At 38.2% G+C, this 19,455-nt stretch overlaps 3 protein-coding genes across 4 annotated transcripts; 1 reads left to right on the top strand and 2 right to left on the bottom strand.

Moving 5' to 3' along the window:
• The first annotated feature begins 10 nt into the window (after window positions 1–10).
• Window positions 11–5,308, top strand: LOC5503258 (deubiquitinase DESI2). The gene is made up of 7 exons (XM_032371614.2): window positions 11–210; window positions 299–371; window positions 1,339–1,432; window positions 1,723–1,830; window positions 2,089–2,122; window positions 4,259–4,412; window positions 4,739–5,308. Exons 1-7 carry the CDS (start codon window positions 172–174, stop codon window positions 4,783–4,785), a joined length of 549 nt encoding a protein of 182 aa, XP_032227505.1. The 5' UTR covers window positions 11–171; the 3' UTR covers window positions 4,786–5,308.
• A 163-nt stretch (window positions 5,309–5,471) lies between these two features.
• Window positions 5,472–7,855, bottom strand: LOC5503257 (ectonucleotide pyrophosphatase/phosphodiesterase family member 5). Of its 2 annotated transcripts, none has more exons than XM_032371613.2 (2): window positions 6,670–7,848; window positions 5,472–5,999 (listed from the first exon to the last, which is right to left on the bottom strand). In XM_032371613.2, exons 1-2 carry the CDS (start codon window positions 7,784–7,786, stop codon window positions 5,770–5,772), a joined length of 1,347 nt encoding a protein of 448 aa, XP_032227504.1. In that variant the 5' UTR covers window positions 7,787–7,848; the 3' UTR covers window positions 5,472–5,769. The 2 variants fall into 2 exon arrangements, 1 of the variants encoding a protein (XP_032227504.1); XR_004293441.2 differs by having other exon boundaries at window positions 5,834–5,999; window positions 6,592–7,855.
• Window positions 7,856–8,893: 1,038 nt separating this feature from the next.
• LOC5503267 (dihydroxyacetone phosphate acyltransferase) lies at window positions 8,894–19,420 on the bottom strand. Its single transcript, XM_032371615.2, has 15 exons — window positions 18,870–19,420; window positions 18,263–18,439; window positions 17,544–17,673; window positions 17,088–17,291; window positions 16,622–16,773; window positions 15,935–16,065; window positions 15,679–15,830; window positions 15,473–15,544; window positions 14,206–14,517; window positions 13,832–13,911; window positions 12,925–13,092; window positions 12,474–12,579; window positions 11,862–11,955; window positions 9,864–9,931; window positions 8,894–9,752 (listed from the first exon to the last, which is right to left on the bottom strand). Exons 1-15 carry the CDS (start codon window positions 19,035–19,037, stop codon window positions 9,691–9,693), a joined length of 2,076 nt encoding a protein of 691 aa, XP_032227506.1. The 5' UTR covers window positions 19,038–19,420; the 3' UTR covers window positions 8,894–9,690.
• Window positions 19,421–19,455: the final 35 nt, after the last annotated feature.

Here is a 19,455-nt window from a genome sequence, read left to right as displayed (position 1 = left end):
TCAGTTTCTCACCTTGTCAGCAGTATTTCTAAAAAGATGGCGGTGAGTTCAAGACAATTCGCGTTTTGCTGATAAAGATTTCTATTTTTGTGAATCGGATTTAAGCTAATTTTTGCCAAAAAATGGCTAGATAGTTAGTATATTCCAGGGAGATTTTCTAAGTGCACGAAAATGCCTCAATTCCCCGTCGTTCTCAATGTTTACGACATGGTATGTATTTGGGAGAGGAAATCAGAATTCTTTTGCTATTTATTGACTGTCAATTTTGTAATGCGATTCTTATTCCGTATTTTTTCAGTACTGGATCAACAACTACACATTTAATATTGGTCTCGGAGTCTTCCATTCTGGTGTTGTGGTACATGGAAAAGGTAAGAGGGAATTTTTTACGTATTTTTCTCTTGTATGCTTGCCTTGAATGCGTCGAGTTCCGTCTGAATTCCCTTATTTATTCGTGACCTAATAAACAATTTTGACGCACCACCATAAGATGTTTGAAATACTTAACTTTGAGATTATCCCGGTAAGTCAGGTTTTTAAGACCTTTGAATCTGTCCCGCCATCTGTCATTTCCCTTATAAACATTAAAAAAATCCAAAATAATATGCTTTGTCACTTTTGCCGTGTACCAAATACCATAATAGTCAATTAGTCGATTGTACAACAAAATCCTTTCACCTTTGCATATATTACGATTTAAGTGACGTTCATGACTTTTAAAAAGGCTCCATTAAGACATCGTTTTGAAAACATGACAGCATTTTTTGTGCAGAAAGTACAATGTTTTGGCTGCATAACATGTCAATTCAAGCACAGATCGTCCATTGGAATAAAACAGGATGCATTGAGAAATTGAACACAGAAATTTGATCACAAGGAGGACCGATGAATAGGTGTAGCTATTTAAGGGATTTACAAAAGGTCTCCTTTTCACCATAGGTGAAAAGGAGACCTTGTGTATATGTACACAATCTATTTATCTAGCTGTATGATAAAAATCTGTGTTACCCTAATTCCCTAACACACAATGATTTTCAGAATGTTTTATTTTTCAACCATCAAAGTGGACTTGCATTTCAAAGGTTACAGACCCACACAAGTGTGTTTTTTGTATTATAACTGTATTTCAATAACCTCAGTAACCTCAAACCTAATTGATCGGTTGGTTAGTGTAAATTATTTATACTAAGTGTGGTCTTTGCTTAAAATGATTTATAGGTTGAAAGTAAAAGAATGCTTTGAAAGAGTAGCCCTGTGCATACTGTCCATGCCTTAGCTTTTTATGAAATTATTTACATATTTTATTAGGAATTAACACATAGATCCTGTTGATACTAGAATATGCATATGGTGGTCACCCATACGAATGGTCAGGAATCTTTGACATGTTTCCAAAGTGTGCAGAAATGCTTGGGCCAGAGTTTAAATTTAGGTGAGTATCAAATGTTGCCTTTCTGTGAGAATTTTGTGTCATTCAATTAAAAAGGTAATCTTTTTCATGAGCAGTGAGGGGGTTTTCTAGTTGAATACACCCAAAATTACCTTGTTCCCTCAAAGTTACTCATTTAGCATTTTGTGATGTCGGCTAGATATGATCATGGGGGGAATTTAAAACTTCTAACTTCCACAGCATGCTTGTGACAGCAGCAAAGTACCCTCCTTACCTGGAAAAGTTATGCTGTAGATACTAAACAATTATTAATATTATTCCTGTTTTCACAGAGAATCAATAGTCATCGGGATGACAGATTTTAGTTCTGAAGACATTGATCACATTGTAAATGAGATGGGTTCAAAATTTACAGGAGTGTCATATCACTTGGTCGACAAGTAAGTCCAGAACACCTTACTCACTGGTACTTTGTATGGTAATTATTTTCAACTTTGTAATGGTAATTATTTTAAATACTTTTTAATGGTAATTACTTCCAACTTTGTAATGTTAATACTTTTAAATTTTGTAATGGTAATTATTTTCAACTTTGTAAAGGTAATAATTTTCAACTTTGTAATGGTAGTCATTTTCACCCTTTTTTTTCGTTTACTTAATGGTACTTTGTGGTGGTAATCATTTAGATTTTTTTTCAGAAACTGCAATCATTTTACATCAGAATTTACACAAGTAAGTATAATACATGTAAATATTGTAGTGTAAACTACGGAGCCCGGGAAGGGACATTTGAAAAACCTACTGCAATTTTATTTCGTGCGGTATACTTTTCGCGTTGTGAGGACTAGTTTTCAATTTTGCGTGTCTTTTTTTTTTCGTGAGTTTAATTTTTTTCGTGAGTTTTAATTTTTTTTCGTGAGTTTTATTTTTTTCGTGAGGTTTTTTTTCGTGAGTTTTAATTATTTTTCGTGAGTTTTATTTTTTTCGTGATTTTGTTCTTACTAAAATAAATGTTGTTACCACATGGAAACGCAGCGTTTGTTTCTTAAAATTCTTGTGTGGAACGAAGCATATTAGGGAGCAGATTTAACACTTGCAATTTGGATGAAGGAGGTGACGGTTACCGTCTGATACCCCACACCCCCTCTGATTTTGAACACCTTACTTTTTTTCTAAAAGTGCTGTGTAAAATCTGAGAGCATTAGATAAAATGATGGGAATTGTTTGATGTGGTTCTCGTCGAATTTAGTTTCATAACTAAGAGCTATTCAAAATATTCAAAATTTGTATTTGAATATTTAATATATTTTTTCTAATTCTAGGTGGTAGGCTGCTGTCAACCCCCACCCCCCAACCCTCCCTGAATTGGGTCTAGCCTGAGGGTACCTCTTTTTACCTTTTCCCTTAGCCTCTTTCCTAATTGCGCTCATAAAGAATTCAGACGGTGAACATGAAACTTTCTAATTACGATTCAATCTGAAGACGCTTTGAAATCCAGAACAATTCCTTGTAGGCCCAATACGCTTGCTGATTTTTAATATTCATGCAAATGAAAATAAAGTGTCAACACTCTCACAAGAAATCCGACTAAATTTGGAAGTATGCTATGATTTTATTTACCTCACAAACATACAAAATAATGCTGCATATCTTTCAGAAAACAAAACATTGAAGAACGCTACGTACCAGGAAAAGCGTTTTTTTTATACAGTGTTCTTACCTTAAAGTGGCCCGTGGATAATTATTTCAAAGCTGCATTTCTGAAATAATTACCCACGGGCCACCTTAAATTCAACTGGTTAGGTTTTTTTTATAAATGATATACTGAAACATAGTTCAGGCAATAAGAATGCCCTCGTTTATCGAAAATCAAAGACCCACTATGGCGATCTCAACACAACAACTTATGGACCGTGATTAAAAAACATATGTATCCTTCCAACTGTAACATGGTTATACTTCCATAACTGTAACGTGGTCACGATTATGATGTTCTTTGAGGTAACCAAATGAATTTGTCACTGCTTCATCGACAAAGGCATCCCCGCAACATCTTTCATTAATGTCAAATTGGCTTTCGAGAATCCCGTACATATGGTTTTCTGTTTATCACTAGACCTCTTTCTTTTAGAATACTGGCGCGTAGTCAGTTTCTCGGAAATGAGCCACCAATCATGTACGAGTAATGCAACATCTAAATGAGAAACATAAAAATCTAACATTCCCTCACGCAGGTTCTATCTTTTCACAACCGCTCACAAACTCACGAAAAAAATAAAACTCACGAAAAAAAATGAAACTCACGAAAAAAATAAAACTCACGAAAAATAATTAAAACTCACGAAAAATAATAAATCTCACGAAAAAAATTTAAAACTCACGAAAAAAAGATAAACTCACGAAAAAAAAAAGACACGCAAAATTGAAAACTAGTCCTCACGATGCGAAAAGTATACCGCACGAAATAAAATTGCAGTAGGTTTTTCAAATGTCCCTTCCCGGGCTCCGTAGTAAACATTAAATATTTCCCCATCTATTTTCATTCTGATTTACAAAAAAGGCCTGTGTATAAAATAAGAGTATGAACACTGCAATAAAAGCATGCAAAAAATAAAAACACTGCAATAAAAGATTGATCAACCTTTCTTCACAAATTACCATATTGGCAACAATATCAGGAAACAGTTCCCGTTTGTTTTTATCTTTTCCAGTCTTTTTGGTGAAACTGTAAGTGCATGTATTGCATTGCTTTTCAAAGGAGCCCTCTCTTTTCCCAGACCTCCTTCTAAACCACCAGCTTTTGCCATCCAATTCTTCCATTTAGCTCCTCTATTTGAAAGCATATCTAACTGGATTATTGTCTTGTAGCTCCTCTGTGGAAAAGCTATCCCTAACTGGGTGAATAGACTTGCAAATGCTGGCTCATATTTTCCCTTCCTATTGAAATGCCTGCCTAAAGAATGGATACGACCTGAGCCAGATGTCTCAGCAAGCCCCATTTACTTGAATGCACCCTTCAAAGGTACAATTTGTGTTCACCCTGTGTCTTTGTAGGGGCCTTTTTGCTTGAAATGTGTATTGCCATTTTTGTTGTTTTATGATGAAATGTATTAGCTGAGCCACAAGGTTAATTAACAAACACAAGGATAAAAAATATATATTTACAGACAAAAGAAAGTGGATAACAGTTATACTGTTGGCACATTGATTAATATACCCAAATAATGCATAGTACATTGACCCAGGGGACATCACAAGACACCGGGCTTTGGAAGTTCAAATATTTTCCTATCAGTTTAGGGAAGTATTTGTGTGCCTAATTACTGATATGGAATTTATTTTTGTTAGACTTTCATGGCTCAGATGACGATGACCAATCCTCCAAGAAGAGCTGACAGACATCTATCAATCATTCATACGCACCGATATTCACTGTATACAGTAGTGCCCTTCTCATCTTACTAAAGCATGTTAATGACTATACTCACCATTATGGCAAACTTCATAAACAACTAGTCAAGGTTATTTTTTTTTTCAAGTTATCACTTGAAATTAACACAAAATCATATTTTCAATAATCTACTCTACTCTGTATCTCAAAAGCAAAACAAGAATTGTGAAAACAACCACTTTTATGTGCAAAAGATACACAAATGATTTGTCTTGGAGTAGTGCCCTTTTCACATAATTGTGTGGTCATGTTTGCACGTTTTAGGAGCAAAATACCAAATTACTGGAAGGCTTTCATTTACAGAAAGCATAAAAGATTCACAGGAAACGTGTTGTCAACTTAATAATCCACAGCTAACACTTGGGGAAAAAGAATATAATTATGCAGATGACATCATTAAAAACCTAAAATATTTTAGGAAGAAAATTGTTTAGTGGAAAGTTTCAATAAAATATGACTGCCAATTATATGTCTTGAGTTATCAGGTCATTTTGACATATTGTACCCCTTATAAGCTATCATTACAAAGTACTCTAGCTAGGGTATAGAACTATCCGTTTTCCATCACAGATTGCCCTAACAAGCAGGTATTGAACAAAAACTTAGTGGGAACTATAAAATAGTCAATTGTAAGCTCAATATCTACATGTTTTTATTTGCAATTTTGGAGCAACTATTTATAGTAAAAGAAATGAAGTGTTGTCAAAACAATTTCTATCAATTTTATTTAGTAAGTGCTTTAGTGTTTGGGATGTTGAATTTGCAACTGCATCTAGTTAATTCAATACCCTCTAAAAAAGCTCTTTCATTCAACATGAGAATATCTTAATTTTTTATTATATCTCTGTTTATACTTCTTGTGCCTCCTACTATATTAAAATGTCATTTTCTGATGTCTTTTTGTGTGACAGTGCAGCATTTACAGTACTTATAACTCAGTCTGGATTTCTTGTGTCCATTCTGTACCTTCCACTAAATACTCTATCATGTTCTTTAACGTCCCATTATTTGGCAGTGGCTCAGTACCCAATAGTTGGCAAAGCAGTGAATAAACATCAACAGCTTTTACCACTTGTGTGGACTCGTAGCCCTGTTTAAATGCTGGACCATGTGCATAGAAAACTCCTCCATACTCTGCTGATGGCCTCCAACCATGGTCTGAAAAGATAAGTAACAATTAGTTGCATACCAGCAGAAGATGAGAGGTGCAGGCCTCTTTTCAAATTGAAATTTGTAAAAGTAATGTATGGAAGCTAAATGCCATTAATTTTAGATTCCCTCCACTGAGTAGCACTATGCAGGGGTTGGGAGGAGTGTTCAGGGTTTGGGAGAGGAGTATAGAGTTACACTGGGGACCATGCTTCATAAACTACTTATCATCCCTTGTTCACTTCCTATATTATGACATACCAATATTGGACCCATTGGGGAGGGGGAAGGGGGTTCAAGGAGAAAATACCCCCTTTTTACTGATAGCCCTGTTCATATGATAAAAACAAGGACAGTCTGTGATGGTCAGAGCTATGATTATGAAGTGGTCTACACAGTACTACTGTGAAAAAAGGTTCTCTTGACTGTTGTTTGAGTTCAAGTTATTTAACACTAGGACAAGTGAGATGGCATGGCGTGAAACCCAGGCGCGTACACAGGGGGGTGCACAGGGTGCACGCACACACCCCCTTGGCAGCCTTAAAAGTGGGTCATTTCTTATTAAGGAATCTTCAAATACTATGCTTTTTCCATATGATACCTATGACTGCGAACATCCCTTCGGCCAGTCCTATGCATGCGCCTGAAACCCACATTAATTATTCAGGCTAAAACATACTAGCTAATGCCCAAGGAGTGATGTGGTTAGGCCGGTTGAGCTGTACACTCCATCCAAGATCAGTATCAAGGTAAATGGCAGGAATTCGACGATTATTCCTCCAATGCAAATCCTCTGGAATCTCATTTCTTCTGTACACTCGCATGTTGGGGTGATTGGCAGATGTCAAATTAGCATAAACATCATCCTCATATCCATGGTGTGGCCAGATGTGACCAACCACGCCTTCTTCTGACAGCATGATTGACGCTGTGTTGATATAGTCACTGAGATATATCACTCTGCTAGAAGATGTGCGCACTAAACCATGAGGGGAGACAATTATAGTATTAACTTGGTCATATAGTTGTGCTTTTTTTAGGCCTGAAATAAAACGACCAATCACATCCTTATCAACTCTGACAAGCTGTCTATCATAATCGCCTGAGTCCAGTCCTAGCCTATGCCCAGTTCCGTCTGGTTCATTTATGTAGAACGCTGTGAACTTCGGCGTGTCTTCGGAGGTCAACCAACTCAATACGGTGTCAACCCTATCTTTAAATGCTATGCTTCGGTTGTTGAAACAGTGAATATAAGGGGGGTATTCTTTGCGGGTTTTTTCTCGGTACTTTGGTAGATCTTTCGGTTTAATTTTTGAACAATCAACCAGACAAAATGGTGGTTCAGTGTAGGTTGGTTTTTCGTGGTAAGCATGAGATGCCGGCCAAAAATAAACTCCCGATTTTCCTCCCCGCTTTTGCACTGTCAGCCATAGCGGTTCAGTTGCGTTGTAAAACTTTGTGTCATAGTTAGAACAATCATACTGAAGTGTAAAATTTTCTTGATAAACAGGGTCCCAAAAGTGATCAGAAATCAGCCCATGCGACTCTGGATAAAGCCCTGTAAGCCATGTTATGTGTGTTGGCCAAGTTCTTGTCGGAGTTCCCGCTAACTGGTACTTTGCTTTAGCCCCGGTCTTTCCGAAGGCGTTGAGGTTAGGGGTGAGATCTCCTGTTTTTTGCCATCCTAGACCGTCCACCGATATCAGCAAGACAGGATGATCGGAGAAACATAGAGCTAACGACAACACTGAGGTCAGGAGAAAAACTAGAGGAAAAAGCAAAATCGTGGACTTCATGGACGACTTGATGCTGTGTTATGATATTGTGTCCCAAAGACAATCTCATTCCCAGAGCCCACTGCGGTGCCGCTGGCACAAAGAAACGTGGGCTCTGGGAACGAGATCGTCCCAATAAGTTCTAGCGGCTTTCTCCACAGGAAATCCAAATCAAAAAATACGCTGCCCTGTAATCCCCTCCCCTAGAAAATAAAATGATATTTCCATGGCTCAAAAGTATGTTCCTAGGGCCCTCTCCCTTACCTGTTATTTGGGTCGGCGGAGAATGGCACTTTTATCTGATGAAGGCGGGTTTTTATGGTTTTTTTTTAGAAATATCAATATGCGTCATTTGTTGACCAGGTTGACCATTTCATCATACGTTTCTGAGTTTTCTTGGTTTTGTCGAGTTATTGTGATAAACTCGTAAAACTTTTTATTTTATTATTAAATGCCTCTTACGGAGAATCTTGGATGCAAGGTTCTAGGCCTATTATGTTTTAAAACGATGACTGGGGCAAGACAGCAGTGACCGGTGAGATTGAGCGTCCAGAAATGGGGTAAGAGGTATCATGTAACTGATGTAATGTCGAATGGGAAGACACGTGGATGTTGAGGAGCGGATATGATTATAGTGTTGGGGGTGGGACACCTTGGTTGTTGACGGAATATATTGTTGGACTGTTTTCTTATGGAGCAGTGCAGCGATTTGCTATCTCGTACGATGTTTGCAGGAGGTCTTAGAGCAAGCAAGAGCAAGTTGGGAGCCTAGGTGGCGCAGTTGGCAGAGCGTTGCTCTGTAGTGCCTGTGCCTCTCACCACTGGGTTCTGGGTTCGATTCCCGGTTCCGACGTGAGTAGAGTTAGTTGGTCTTACCTTTGCTCCGAGGGTTTTTCTCCGGGTTCTCCGGTTTTCATCCCTCCACAAAAACCAACAATTTCGATCTTAGCTGTGATCCGTGGTCAGACATGAGTTGTATGCCGGCTGCCTGAGGCGCCTTCCTATGTGCCTTCAACTCGACCACGTCTGAATCTGCGCTCTCGTAATTCAGCTTCCCAGCTGCAATGAAAGCGATTAGCTACCCAAAAAAAAAAAAAAAAAAAAAAAAAAAAAAAAAGCATACACCAATAGATAGCACTTTTTATTCACAGAACTACACAGCCATATAGTCGCTGTGGGAATGACATTGTGTGAGAATATCTCTCCAGACTTATTCTGTTGTTATTATTATTATAATTACTAATACTATACCTATAATTTTAGAGCATAAAACTCTAAATATTATTTTATTTAAATTAGAATGCTTTCCATAAATCCGTGGAATACACCCTAGCCTATCTAGCACAAATACTAACGTCTCTGTTCTCTTTTGTGCTGTCTTGACTATTACACTCTATGACTATTGCCCTTATGTTGCACAGGTTTATGAAAAACACTTTTTATCTCAAAGTGTCCTGAAAGCTATTCTTTAGGAACAAAGCAATTCAAATATTTTGACATTGCAACGACTGACCGATAATAATGCACGTATTAGTCTAAACGATACTCGCATATAAAGGACAAAAAATTTAAAATCCCTCATATAAAGGAATTCGTATACAATGTCTCAACTTGATTTGTTTGGGTGAGTTCTTACTGTATTTCGCGTAAGCTCTTCATTTTCTAGCAAGGTAAACCTATATAAATCTTAAAGGCTGTCAAAAATCAAGAAACCAAACTTTCTGCTTTTTATGTCTTTTCTTATATGTTCATTTTTTAATTGGTCGGAATGTTTTCCATTGCAGAGATATTCTAATCTTTGAATTAAACTAAAAATCGAGTAGAAACATTAGTCTTGATAAGACCTACTAAACCAACACAAGCTCTATAGTTTGCGGGAGATTAATAAAATATTACGTTGAGTGCGAGGAAGCAAGATGGCACATTCATAGCTTGGATGCTTGAGAGGATATGGATGTAGCATCAGACTTGATGCCAAGAAACCCACCTAGAAAGAAGAACGAGAAAGATGGCTTAGAGACGTCATTGTATACCAATGGACAATTTGTTTCTCTATTTCCATTGGAAAGTCATCGCAAAAACACTTTTTGGTGCTTACCAATGCGTTGATGGAACTTCAGCAGAGTGCTTTGGTCAGAGACAGTTACCAGGGAGTCTTTTCCGGGTCTGGGATGGATATGAGGCGACATTAGTAAGACAAGACCTCACGTAGTGACAACAACAACAACAGGAGCGAGACCAACATATTCCACAGATCCAAATGGACACGAGGTGACATCCAAACAACAGCAGCAGCGACAACAACAATAGTGTGATCATAAGTAGTAGCAGAAAATCCAGTAGAAAAAGCAACAACAACAACAGAAGCAGCAGAAGCGATGACATCTTTTCCAGATTCCATTGAGGCGTCATCAACAACAACAGCAGCAGCAGCAACATCTATTTACAGGTCCCAATGGGCATGTGGCGACATCACAACAACAACGACGACGACAACAGCAACAACAAAAACAACAACAACAGCTGCAGCAACAACGACATCATTTCCGATGAGGCAACATTATAAAGACAAGACCTCATATACTGGCAAAAACAGAACAGCAGCAGCAGAAAGGACATCTTTTCAATATGCCAGTGGGCATCAGGCAACAGTCAGAAAACGCCTTTAACGTGGTGATCAAACTACAGTAACACAGCGTGTGCAAGACCATAGAGAGACAGATGTTGGCTTACAAAATTTCAAAACATTTCACACCGCCATTTCACGCTCCCCCGCACAATACCAGGTTAGACAAAGAATCAATTTCCATCAGCTAATTCAAGCAAGTAACGGATCAATCAAATATCATTAAAAAAGTACCAGACTTTAATCATGTATGGTTATTTTAAAGTTTCCTTGCAAACGGACAGTTGTATTTTTCGGTGTAAATAATAGCAACTGAGTAACTGGTCGACATACGTTTTACAGCTTTTATATGCCCAAAAATAACCAGCAGCCACAACCTATGAATATTTAACCAATTGACTCCTGGCTTTTTTTTGAGCTGAATTTACAAAAAAACAGACTGAAAACAGATACCTCCCCCCCTATTCTGAGTTTTATACAGCCCGTCAAAGTCAAACACAGCTGCACCCAGTCAGCGGTATCCAAGCTTTCCAACAGTGCTTTGCGGTCCCCACTTTTAATCCCTCGTCGTTGTGCTGAAGCCAGCACAAGTTGATGGTTGCTTGTATTTTTCATCAAAAAAATACAGCTATGAGCATATTAGAAGAGTGTCTCAGGACATCATGAAGTCTTTTGGGGCATAATTGAGTGCTTTGCTAATGGATATTTGCAAGCAAAGGTGGATTCATGATGATTTTTTCTTGTTTGGCTTTGCCTGGATGAGAAAATAATTTTCTAATGAATCACCACAGCTCTCCTAAATGCTGTCTTTTCTGAAACCAAATTGATTCCAAAAATGTTTACACTGCTATACTGGGTCTGTATGACCTGGAATTGATTTGTTTGGCTTTGGGGTGAAAAGACTGGCCCTCAGACTCAGAAAAACCATCTGACTTTGGGGAGAGGAGTGTTGACTGGCCCTCCCCTCGTGAATTTTCCCCTGGATCTCCCAGAATGCTTTGCAATACCTAAAGACCTCTTCGTGGTTGTACAAGCCTTCAAGGAGTGGACATTGTGTTTTGAGGCCATGGAAATGTACCTGGAGGATCAGAATAAAGGTATCTATTTGTGTCTTGAGCTGTGTTTGCTGATCTCTCTCCCTTGTGTGGTATTTTGAGCGTTTTATTGAGAGGGGTGATTCTGCTTTTCTCTCCTTGTTCGATTTGAGATTTGTCAAAGAACCTGTGCTATTATTTGGCTTAAGAGTAGATGCCAACACCTTGGTTGGATGCATATCTGCAAGACCATTTATCCCTTAGACTGATGCCTGAGTATCTTCATCTTGTTGTGTTTATTTTGCATTTATGAATTTTTTGGGTTGTGGGTACTTCCCAAAGCCGGTACAGGCCGGTTGAGGGGTCAATGTGTTAAAAAAAATTTCTTATCGAAGGCTACACGAAGTAGAAGGTTATCACTCCACCGATTACAAACCTTTTAATCTTTTTTAAGTCATTCAGGTCCATCACCGTCTTAGTCGCATTTTTCAACAGCTCAAGTGACAACACTTCGTAAAATCTAACATTTCCTACAAACGAAAAGGAATATGAGAACATACAGAACTCAGATATGTAATTCCCCCGGAAATAATCTCGAAGTTTGCAAAAATACAGTGTTTTCACGAAATAAACGAGGCGACTACTTCCTGGAATATTCCCGTTTCCAATTCGACTGTGCCCGCTGGTCATGGGCACTTAGAACTCATAAATACACTGAGAGCCTTTAGGCAAGATCATGGCGAAAACAATATAAGACTTTGAATTGTTTTATTTTGAAGGCCGATTTAGACAGCACGATTTAGTCGTATGCGCCCTGTCTACGATATCTTTAGCCCTGAATTACACACTACGTTTTTCGTAGTCAACCATCGTAGCGGAGTCGTAGGCTGATTTACGCTCTACAACTCGAGTTGCAGAGGTGTCGCATACAAGTAAATCGTGCTGACTAAATCAACCTTTAGCTCTAGAGGATGCGCGATAGTATGCGCATGAAATTTGTCCCAAAGGTTTTTGAGGTGTAACGGTGATATATTTTTTCCTACTGGACCTGATAGCACGTATTCGGCAGCAAGATGCTGAGCGCCTTGAACAAGCTCATGAATAGTGTGTTCGACACCAGATGCCGCGTTCTTGACTAGGTGATCACAGGCTATCTGAAAAAATAAAGAAGCGATACAACATCTTATCAATGACCACATGAATAATCCAATTTTGAATTACAATGACAGGCAGAAATGTCTAATGTTGCGATGGAAATGGTCATAACTTCTTCAAAAAAATCTCGCTACTTTCCAACGTTTTTTTTTTTCAGAGGGAGGAGGGGGAAGTCGGGGTGATTTAACCCTTGCTAAGCGATTACTTGATGAGAAGTCTGTGTTTTACACAATTCCCTTATGATAGGAGCCGGGTGCTTTAACTTTTTATACGGATTTAAATTTACGCATTCTTATTCATAATTCCCTAGAACAGCAACAACAGAAATAATATTACATACATACCCAGTACGCGACTAAGAATGGCAACCACAGGCCTGAGGCGAACTCCAAGCTAGCATGGTTAAGCAATGTCACGCTAGCCTGCGTCATGCTAGTTTCTGTCACGTTATCTCCTCGATTTATTGTTATCATTCCCACGTTTGTCATAGTGTCGAGTGTCTTCTCAAACACCTTCAAGAGAACAAAACACGGTTAGTTACATCATACACTTATCAAAGCTATGAATTCAATAGATAAATATGGAAGTTTTATTAGACCCATCCCTATAAATGAAGTTTCCATGGTAAAAGCACCTAGTATTAGACCCGCCCCATTAATGATTGATGTTTCCATGGCTTCAGCATCTGGTATTAGACCCACGCCATTTAATGATTGATGTTTCCATGGCTTCAGCATCTGGTATTAGACCCGCCTCATTAATGATTGATGTTTCCATGGCTTCAGCATCTGGTATTAGACCCACCCATACCTGTCAACCTCCAAAAATGTCAAGGCTTGAGAATGTCTTTGGGGGAGGGGTGGGATTAATTCATTTTTATAGGGTGAGGGGTGGGTTTAACCTTGCAGGCCTTTGCCGTATTGAAAGCTCTCAAGAACAAATGCACTTATAGATCTCACAAGGGTGTTAGATAAATGGCGCTACGCAAGGGAATTATTGTTTCAAATATTTTAATAGAAAATAGGCAAAATGAAGATTTTCTATAGAATAAATTTTCGGAAGTCCAAAATCTTGAGACTCCTGCCTAATGCGGGAGAGTTGACAGGTATGCCCACCCCATTAATGATTGATGTTTCCATGGCTTCAGCATCTGGTATTAGACCCGCGCCCATTAATGATTGATGTTTCCATGGCTTTAGTATCTGGTATTAGACCCCCCGACTCCTATAATGATTTTTCCATGGCTATTACCTCGTGAAGCGATTCTGCAAGTCCTGCAACTTCCTTGATTAACAACCCAGAGAGGAAGTCAAAATCGTCAGATAACACCCCTGAAAAAGATAAAGTTGCCGTGAGCTTCAAATCCATATCTGAGCATTGACTAAGAATTCAAAACACAAACACATATCATTTGCGTTTCCAGAGAACCAAGCCTTAAAACATTTACCTCACTAGGACTTCAATGTATTAACGAATTAGAACATTGATATCTCTCAGATGTTTGCATAAATAATTTGTATGAATTCTCGCTTCGTGGAAAGAACAAAAATACTTTACACCTATTTTGGATGTCCACAGGTCCTACTGTTTTCCAGGAAGGATACTTATATACAAAAAAAACTAACTTAGGTCCTTGGACTCAGTGGTTTGTCGCTGAGCTGCGAGGGTCACCATTCCGATACCAAAGAAGTACGGCAGAAGGGTATTTCTCTTGTACGCTAGCTGAATCTGGATGGCCGCCTCATCCATCACATCTTGAACTGAGCTAATCACATGGTCTCTTTTTCGAATAGCGTGAGATGTAGCAGAGGTTTTGTGGGGTGCCTCGCTGATTGACTCTGGGTCTTTTATTCTTACAAGCCCATTCAAATCTATTTCCAAGCAGTTCTTTTGAAAAGTGATACTTTCCAGCACAGCATCTTTAAACTGTCCGTAGTCTGAAATTGACATTTATGTATTAGTACATTTATGTAGTACCTGAAAGTACTTCAGCTTACAACTAAAATATACATATTTACTAAAATATTTTACAGCAAACGTACAGAAAGCAGGCCACATAAAGAAAAACTTTCAATGAAAACAATAACATTTTGAAATAACTCTGTCTAGGAGGAACAGCTACTTGGTCGGAGGTAACCCAGTTTTGTTAAGGGAGGAGATCATATGAAAGGGGTGGGGGAGTGGGTCAATAAATACAGATACAATGTGAGTCATATTGCTGGTTCTGGTGTATTTTTTTGCAGCTTATTAAGTTTTAGGATTGGGAGAAGAAATTATCAAATGAACATTAGAAGTCCATTCTGGCAACTGAACTGACCATTTTCGTTTGCTGTGAAAGTTGCCATATGAGCACCAAGGAATTTCTGACATGGGAGTAAAAAATGGTACAATGGAAGAATAAAATAATTACCTTACTACACTTAATTTTTGTGACGTCAAAATTTCGTGATTTTAAGAGGGTGATATTTCGTGACACTTTATATTCGGGATTTCGCTATTTTTGTAAACAGCAGGTCACTTTATTTTTGCGATTTTGCGACTTGGGGACAATAAAATCAAGAAAAACAAGTGAAATTAAAATGTGCTTTAGTTACAAAACTCTAACAAAAAAATGTGGGGGCTAAATTTAGGCAAAAATCAATAAATAATACAGTACAGAATTGTCCAGAAGGTGTTTCTATAAGGCTTATTACACAGTTAATATTTCGCCGAAAGCTTTTTGTGTACTCACTTAACTTTCGCGCTTCCCAGTTTTAGCGACACATTATTTTTGTGTCACTTTATTTTTTGCGGATTTTCAATATCACGAAATTTGGAAAATTAAAGTGACGCGAAAATAAATTGTTACAATGAGGTACAACAAAATCAAGGATGGCAGTTTGGATTTCTTACTATTGGGTGCTAGAGAGACATCTAAGCTTTTGAAGCACTCCTGTAGCCGCGCATACTTTCGCACAAGCTCATCTGTAAAGAGACAATGGTCTTTTGTTCATATGACCTGATACAAGTACTGTATGCTTAATACACAAGTATTCTGATACAAGTATACTTAATACACAAAAGATTCGTCTTCAGACAGTGGGGACTTATTTACCTACCTAGTGGCAATCCCTGTTGGTTCTGAAGCATGATGGCTGCGACTGTCACAGATGGAGTAACGACCATGTGAGACTGCAGTCTGACCGTGATCTCATAGCCAAGCTGTCGCACAACTTCCTTTTCCTCATCAGTCAGGTATAACAGTAGATGTCTAGGTTAAGAACATGTTAATCACAAATCTCATTAGTCAGGTATAACAAGGCCTAATGATTCCTTAAGATTTGTAAAAAGACAAACAGATAAAATAAGGCTTACCTTGGAATACAAGCGGTAGACATCCTGTCAAGCTTTCCTTCGATACAACTGCTCAGTGGAATTAAGTCACCAAAGTTGACGTAGATACTGCCATAATCTTCATAAAGAACTGATCTGCTCTTTATCAAGCCCTGTGTACAACAATACAATCACTGGGTTGTCCATGCTGTGTTCAGTGGGAACTTCCCATGAAAAGAAAGCTTGGAAAACTTGGAAAGTAAATAGTAGTTTTTGTAAGAGATCATCACATTGTGTGTGGTTTTAAGCAACTAATTTAACCTTACACTGTTGTGCTTTTTGTTTCTATGTTGTGGCTTGTTACATATTTTTATCATATTTTGGTGTACTGCAACATAATTTTAAAAACGAATGACCCATAAAAAACCTGTCTAAAATGTGTTACAATCATACTTGATGGCGGTAGACAATTATTTATTGTATTTGTTTAGGGCAGAGAGGGGGCAAACAACATTTTCTTTCCTAAAGTCCTTTGTAAAATTCTCACTTACTATCCCTTGTTTGTGTGACACCTCTATTGGGGGTATTCCTGGTGACTTTCTAAGCCATAACAATTTAAGCCAAGGGCACAATTACTGTAGCAAGAAAAAAATGCTTACTTCTTCAACCCACTTGATAATTGTAGGGGTCTCCCACCCCTATTCACCTTTTCACGTTTGGCTTACCTACCCTGAGAGATTCTCTTGGCTTGGGTATGCCCAGCAACTCATAAGCAAACAGAGGTTCTTCAATCACTCGCTCATAGGAGATGCTGATTGGACAAAGTAAAATATTTGGCACACCCGCATTGGCATAAAGGTCAACAACCATCGATAGGAGGCCTGTTGAGATGAAACAAGCCAAGCCAAAAAAGGGTTACATACTATACTACAGTATGTCACATGCTATCTATGAAATCATGTTCTACAATAAGTCCTGGTAATAAAGTCAGTGTTGAGAAGTTAATTCTTTCCCACGTGGAACATGGAAGAGATTTTGGTCAATAGACATATCAACAAGCAAACCACACTTTGGTAAGCACACTCAAAAGGGCAAAAGACAAAAGCATTTTGTTGTGGAGCAGGCAGTTGCAAATATATGCAGGCAAAAAGACGCCACCACAAAGACAAAGCACAAAATACAATAGGTTACTTACCTAGCCGGGGGTGCAGGAACTTGCCTGTGCGACTCCTGGTCCCCTCTAGGAAAAACTCAAGAGGCTGTTCACCTCTTTGTAGCTGATTCTGAACATACTCAGTGAATATCACCCAGTAAAGCTTATCAGCCATGAACGAACGGCGCATGAAGAAAGCACCACTTTTACGGAAAAGTCTTCGAACAACTCTCATATTCATAAAATCTGAAAAAAAGTTTTTGTACGTTAGTTTAAGTGTCAAAGATGTGATTCATTTACGATGACTCATCTTTTGTTTGGTTCTTGTTAGAATAAAACACAATGCTACACAGGTGGGAAACAGAAAAATGCAAGGAGTAAGAATACCGAGCAATTGCATTCTTTGGCCTTCGCTTATGTATTCCAGCATGGGTTATGATTTACATGCATTGCCTTTATAGTGTGTTTTGAATATAGACTGCAAAGTGCTCAACAAACCTTGGGCAGCAGCAATAAAAGGCAGAGGGAGATCAACAGAGAAACAGATAAAGGACACCAGAAGGAAGTCCATGTAGCTACGGTGGCTTGGTACAAGGACCACAGGGTTGTGCACAGATGCTTCCTTTAACTAATAAATAAATAAATAAATGAATAAATAAATAAATAAATGAATAAAGGAATGAATAAATAAATAACAAATAAAGAATAATAAGTAAATATAACAACGAGGCTTACTGTAGTATCCATCAAATCAGATGCTGTCTAATGTAAAGTGTAGTATCTTATAATTCAGACACAAATATCCATGTGACGTTTTATTAAGAGTCTGAACTTTCGTGATTCTGAAAACCACCTGAATTACACTAGAAAAATCAAGAGAGGGAATCTAGGTCTGTGAAGGGTGTGTGAAACGAGGGTGGGGTTAATGCTTTTTACTGTTTTTCTTTATTTCAGGGTTGTAGCAGCCCACATAAGATTGGGGGGGGGGGGCAGAATACAGAAACATTAAAAAAATATTAAGGGGATGACCACACCCCAACTGGTCATTTCCTTATACTTTTTGAAAATGTTGAGGGGGAGGCATGCGCACCAAGTGCCCCACCCCTTGCTACGACCCTCTATTTTCTTCATATTTTTAAGCAAAATCTCACAGAGGGCGAGGAAGTGGCCAATTCATCATCCCTTTGATCTACCAATGAACCCAGTCTAAATCCTACCTTTTCTAGGCCACTTTTATTCACCATTACTTTGCGGAATAATGATGTTAGTATTTTCCTGAGCAGATATGCCATAAAGCGAATTGTCTTCAGGCTGAAGTTATGACCCATCTCGTCCAAGATTGCCTTTGCTTCCTCTTGTACTTGAGCAACTGTCTGGCTCTTATCTTTTGCTGTCTATCATGAGTCAGAGTATTGGAAAACATATATGTTTGTTAAAAGGGAACAAAAACCATGACTGTCAACAGGGGCAAACACCTGTTACACTTCTTAAGTTCAGTCCATGCTATGGCCTATTTTTGCACAAGGTGCTGAGTTATGTGCTCTTCAATAACGAGAAATCTAAAAGATTAGACATCCAATCACACCAAAAATAGCAAGTTCTACTAATCAAACCCTTTCACTGCACTAAAAAGTGTTGCAATAGTGCCTATGATTGGATGAATAATTTTTTTCCACACAAAAGGCCTAATTTTGAGATAAAAAAATATATTTAAAAAACAGAAAAATAACATGCAAGGAAGAAATCGGGACTAGAAATGAAAGCTACTATTATTTATATGGCTTTATTACTAAAATTTAAAATTGATTTGGATTTAAACATTACCTCTGCAATAATATGTTGGACACGTCTTGAAAGAAAAACATCTTGTTTTATCTGTTCTGGAGATCTGCGGTGAGAGTACTTATACACCTCCGGCTGGTAACTCTTCAGGCCAAACAACATATCACTAAAACCATTACTAGTCAAAATGTCCAGGTCATATTCTGCCATGGTGTTTGGCAACAAAATAACAACTACTAATATCCTGGGATATCCTTGAGTTTAACTACAATGTTGCAGGCGCAATCACTTTTTTGCTTTTGAAATGCTCAACTAATAGGCAATAAGTCGCTTTTTCCTTCGCAAATTGACGACGATCATTAGAATGTCCAGGTCTTCGTGAAATCTGGAGTTGGTTCTTTGTTCTGACAGCGTGCAATACATATCTATTCTAATGTGGGTGAAATCTATGAGAATCAAATTTGAGTCCAAAAGTCACAAAGTTTGCGATGATAAAGCCACGTGGCAGTTAGCCATTCGGATAAAAAAGACCAGGAACAACGATAAAAATGTTCCAAACTTCAGCTTACTCTTTATCGTATGATTACTTGAGCCTTTGACCAGCGGCTTATCCCACAGGGTACCCAAT

Source organism: Nematostella vectensis, chromosome 7 (assembly GCF_932526225.1).
Source record: "Nematostella vectensis chromosome 7, jaNemVect1.1, whole genome shotgun sequence".
In the NCBI taxonomy this organism is placed as follows: domain Eukaryota; kingdom Metazoa; phylum Cnidaria; class Anthozoa; order Actiniaria; family Edwardsiidae; genus Nematostella; species Nematostella vectensis.
Note: the sequence above shows the minus strand (reverse complement) of the source record. Positions and strands in the feature narration are given on the sequence as shown.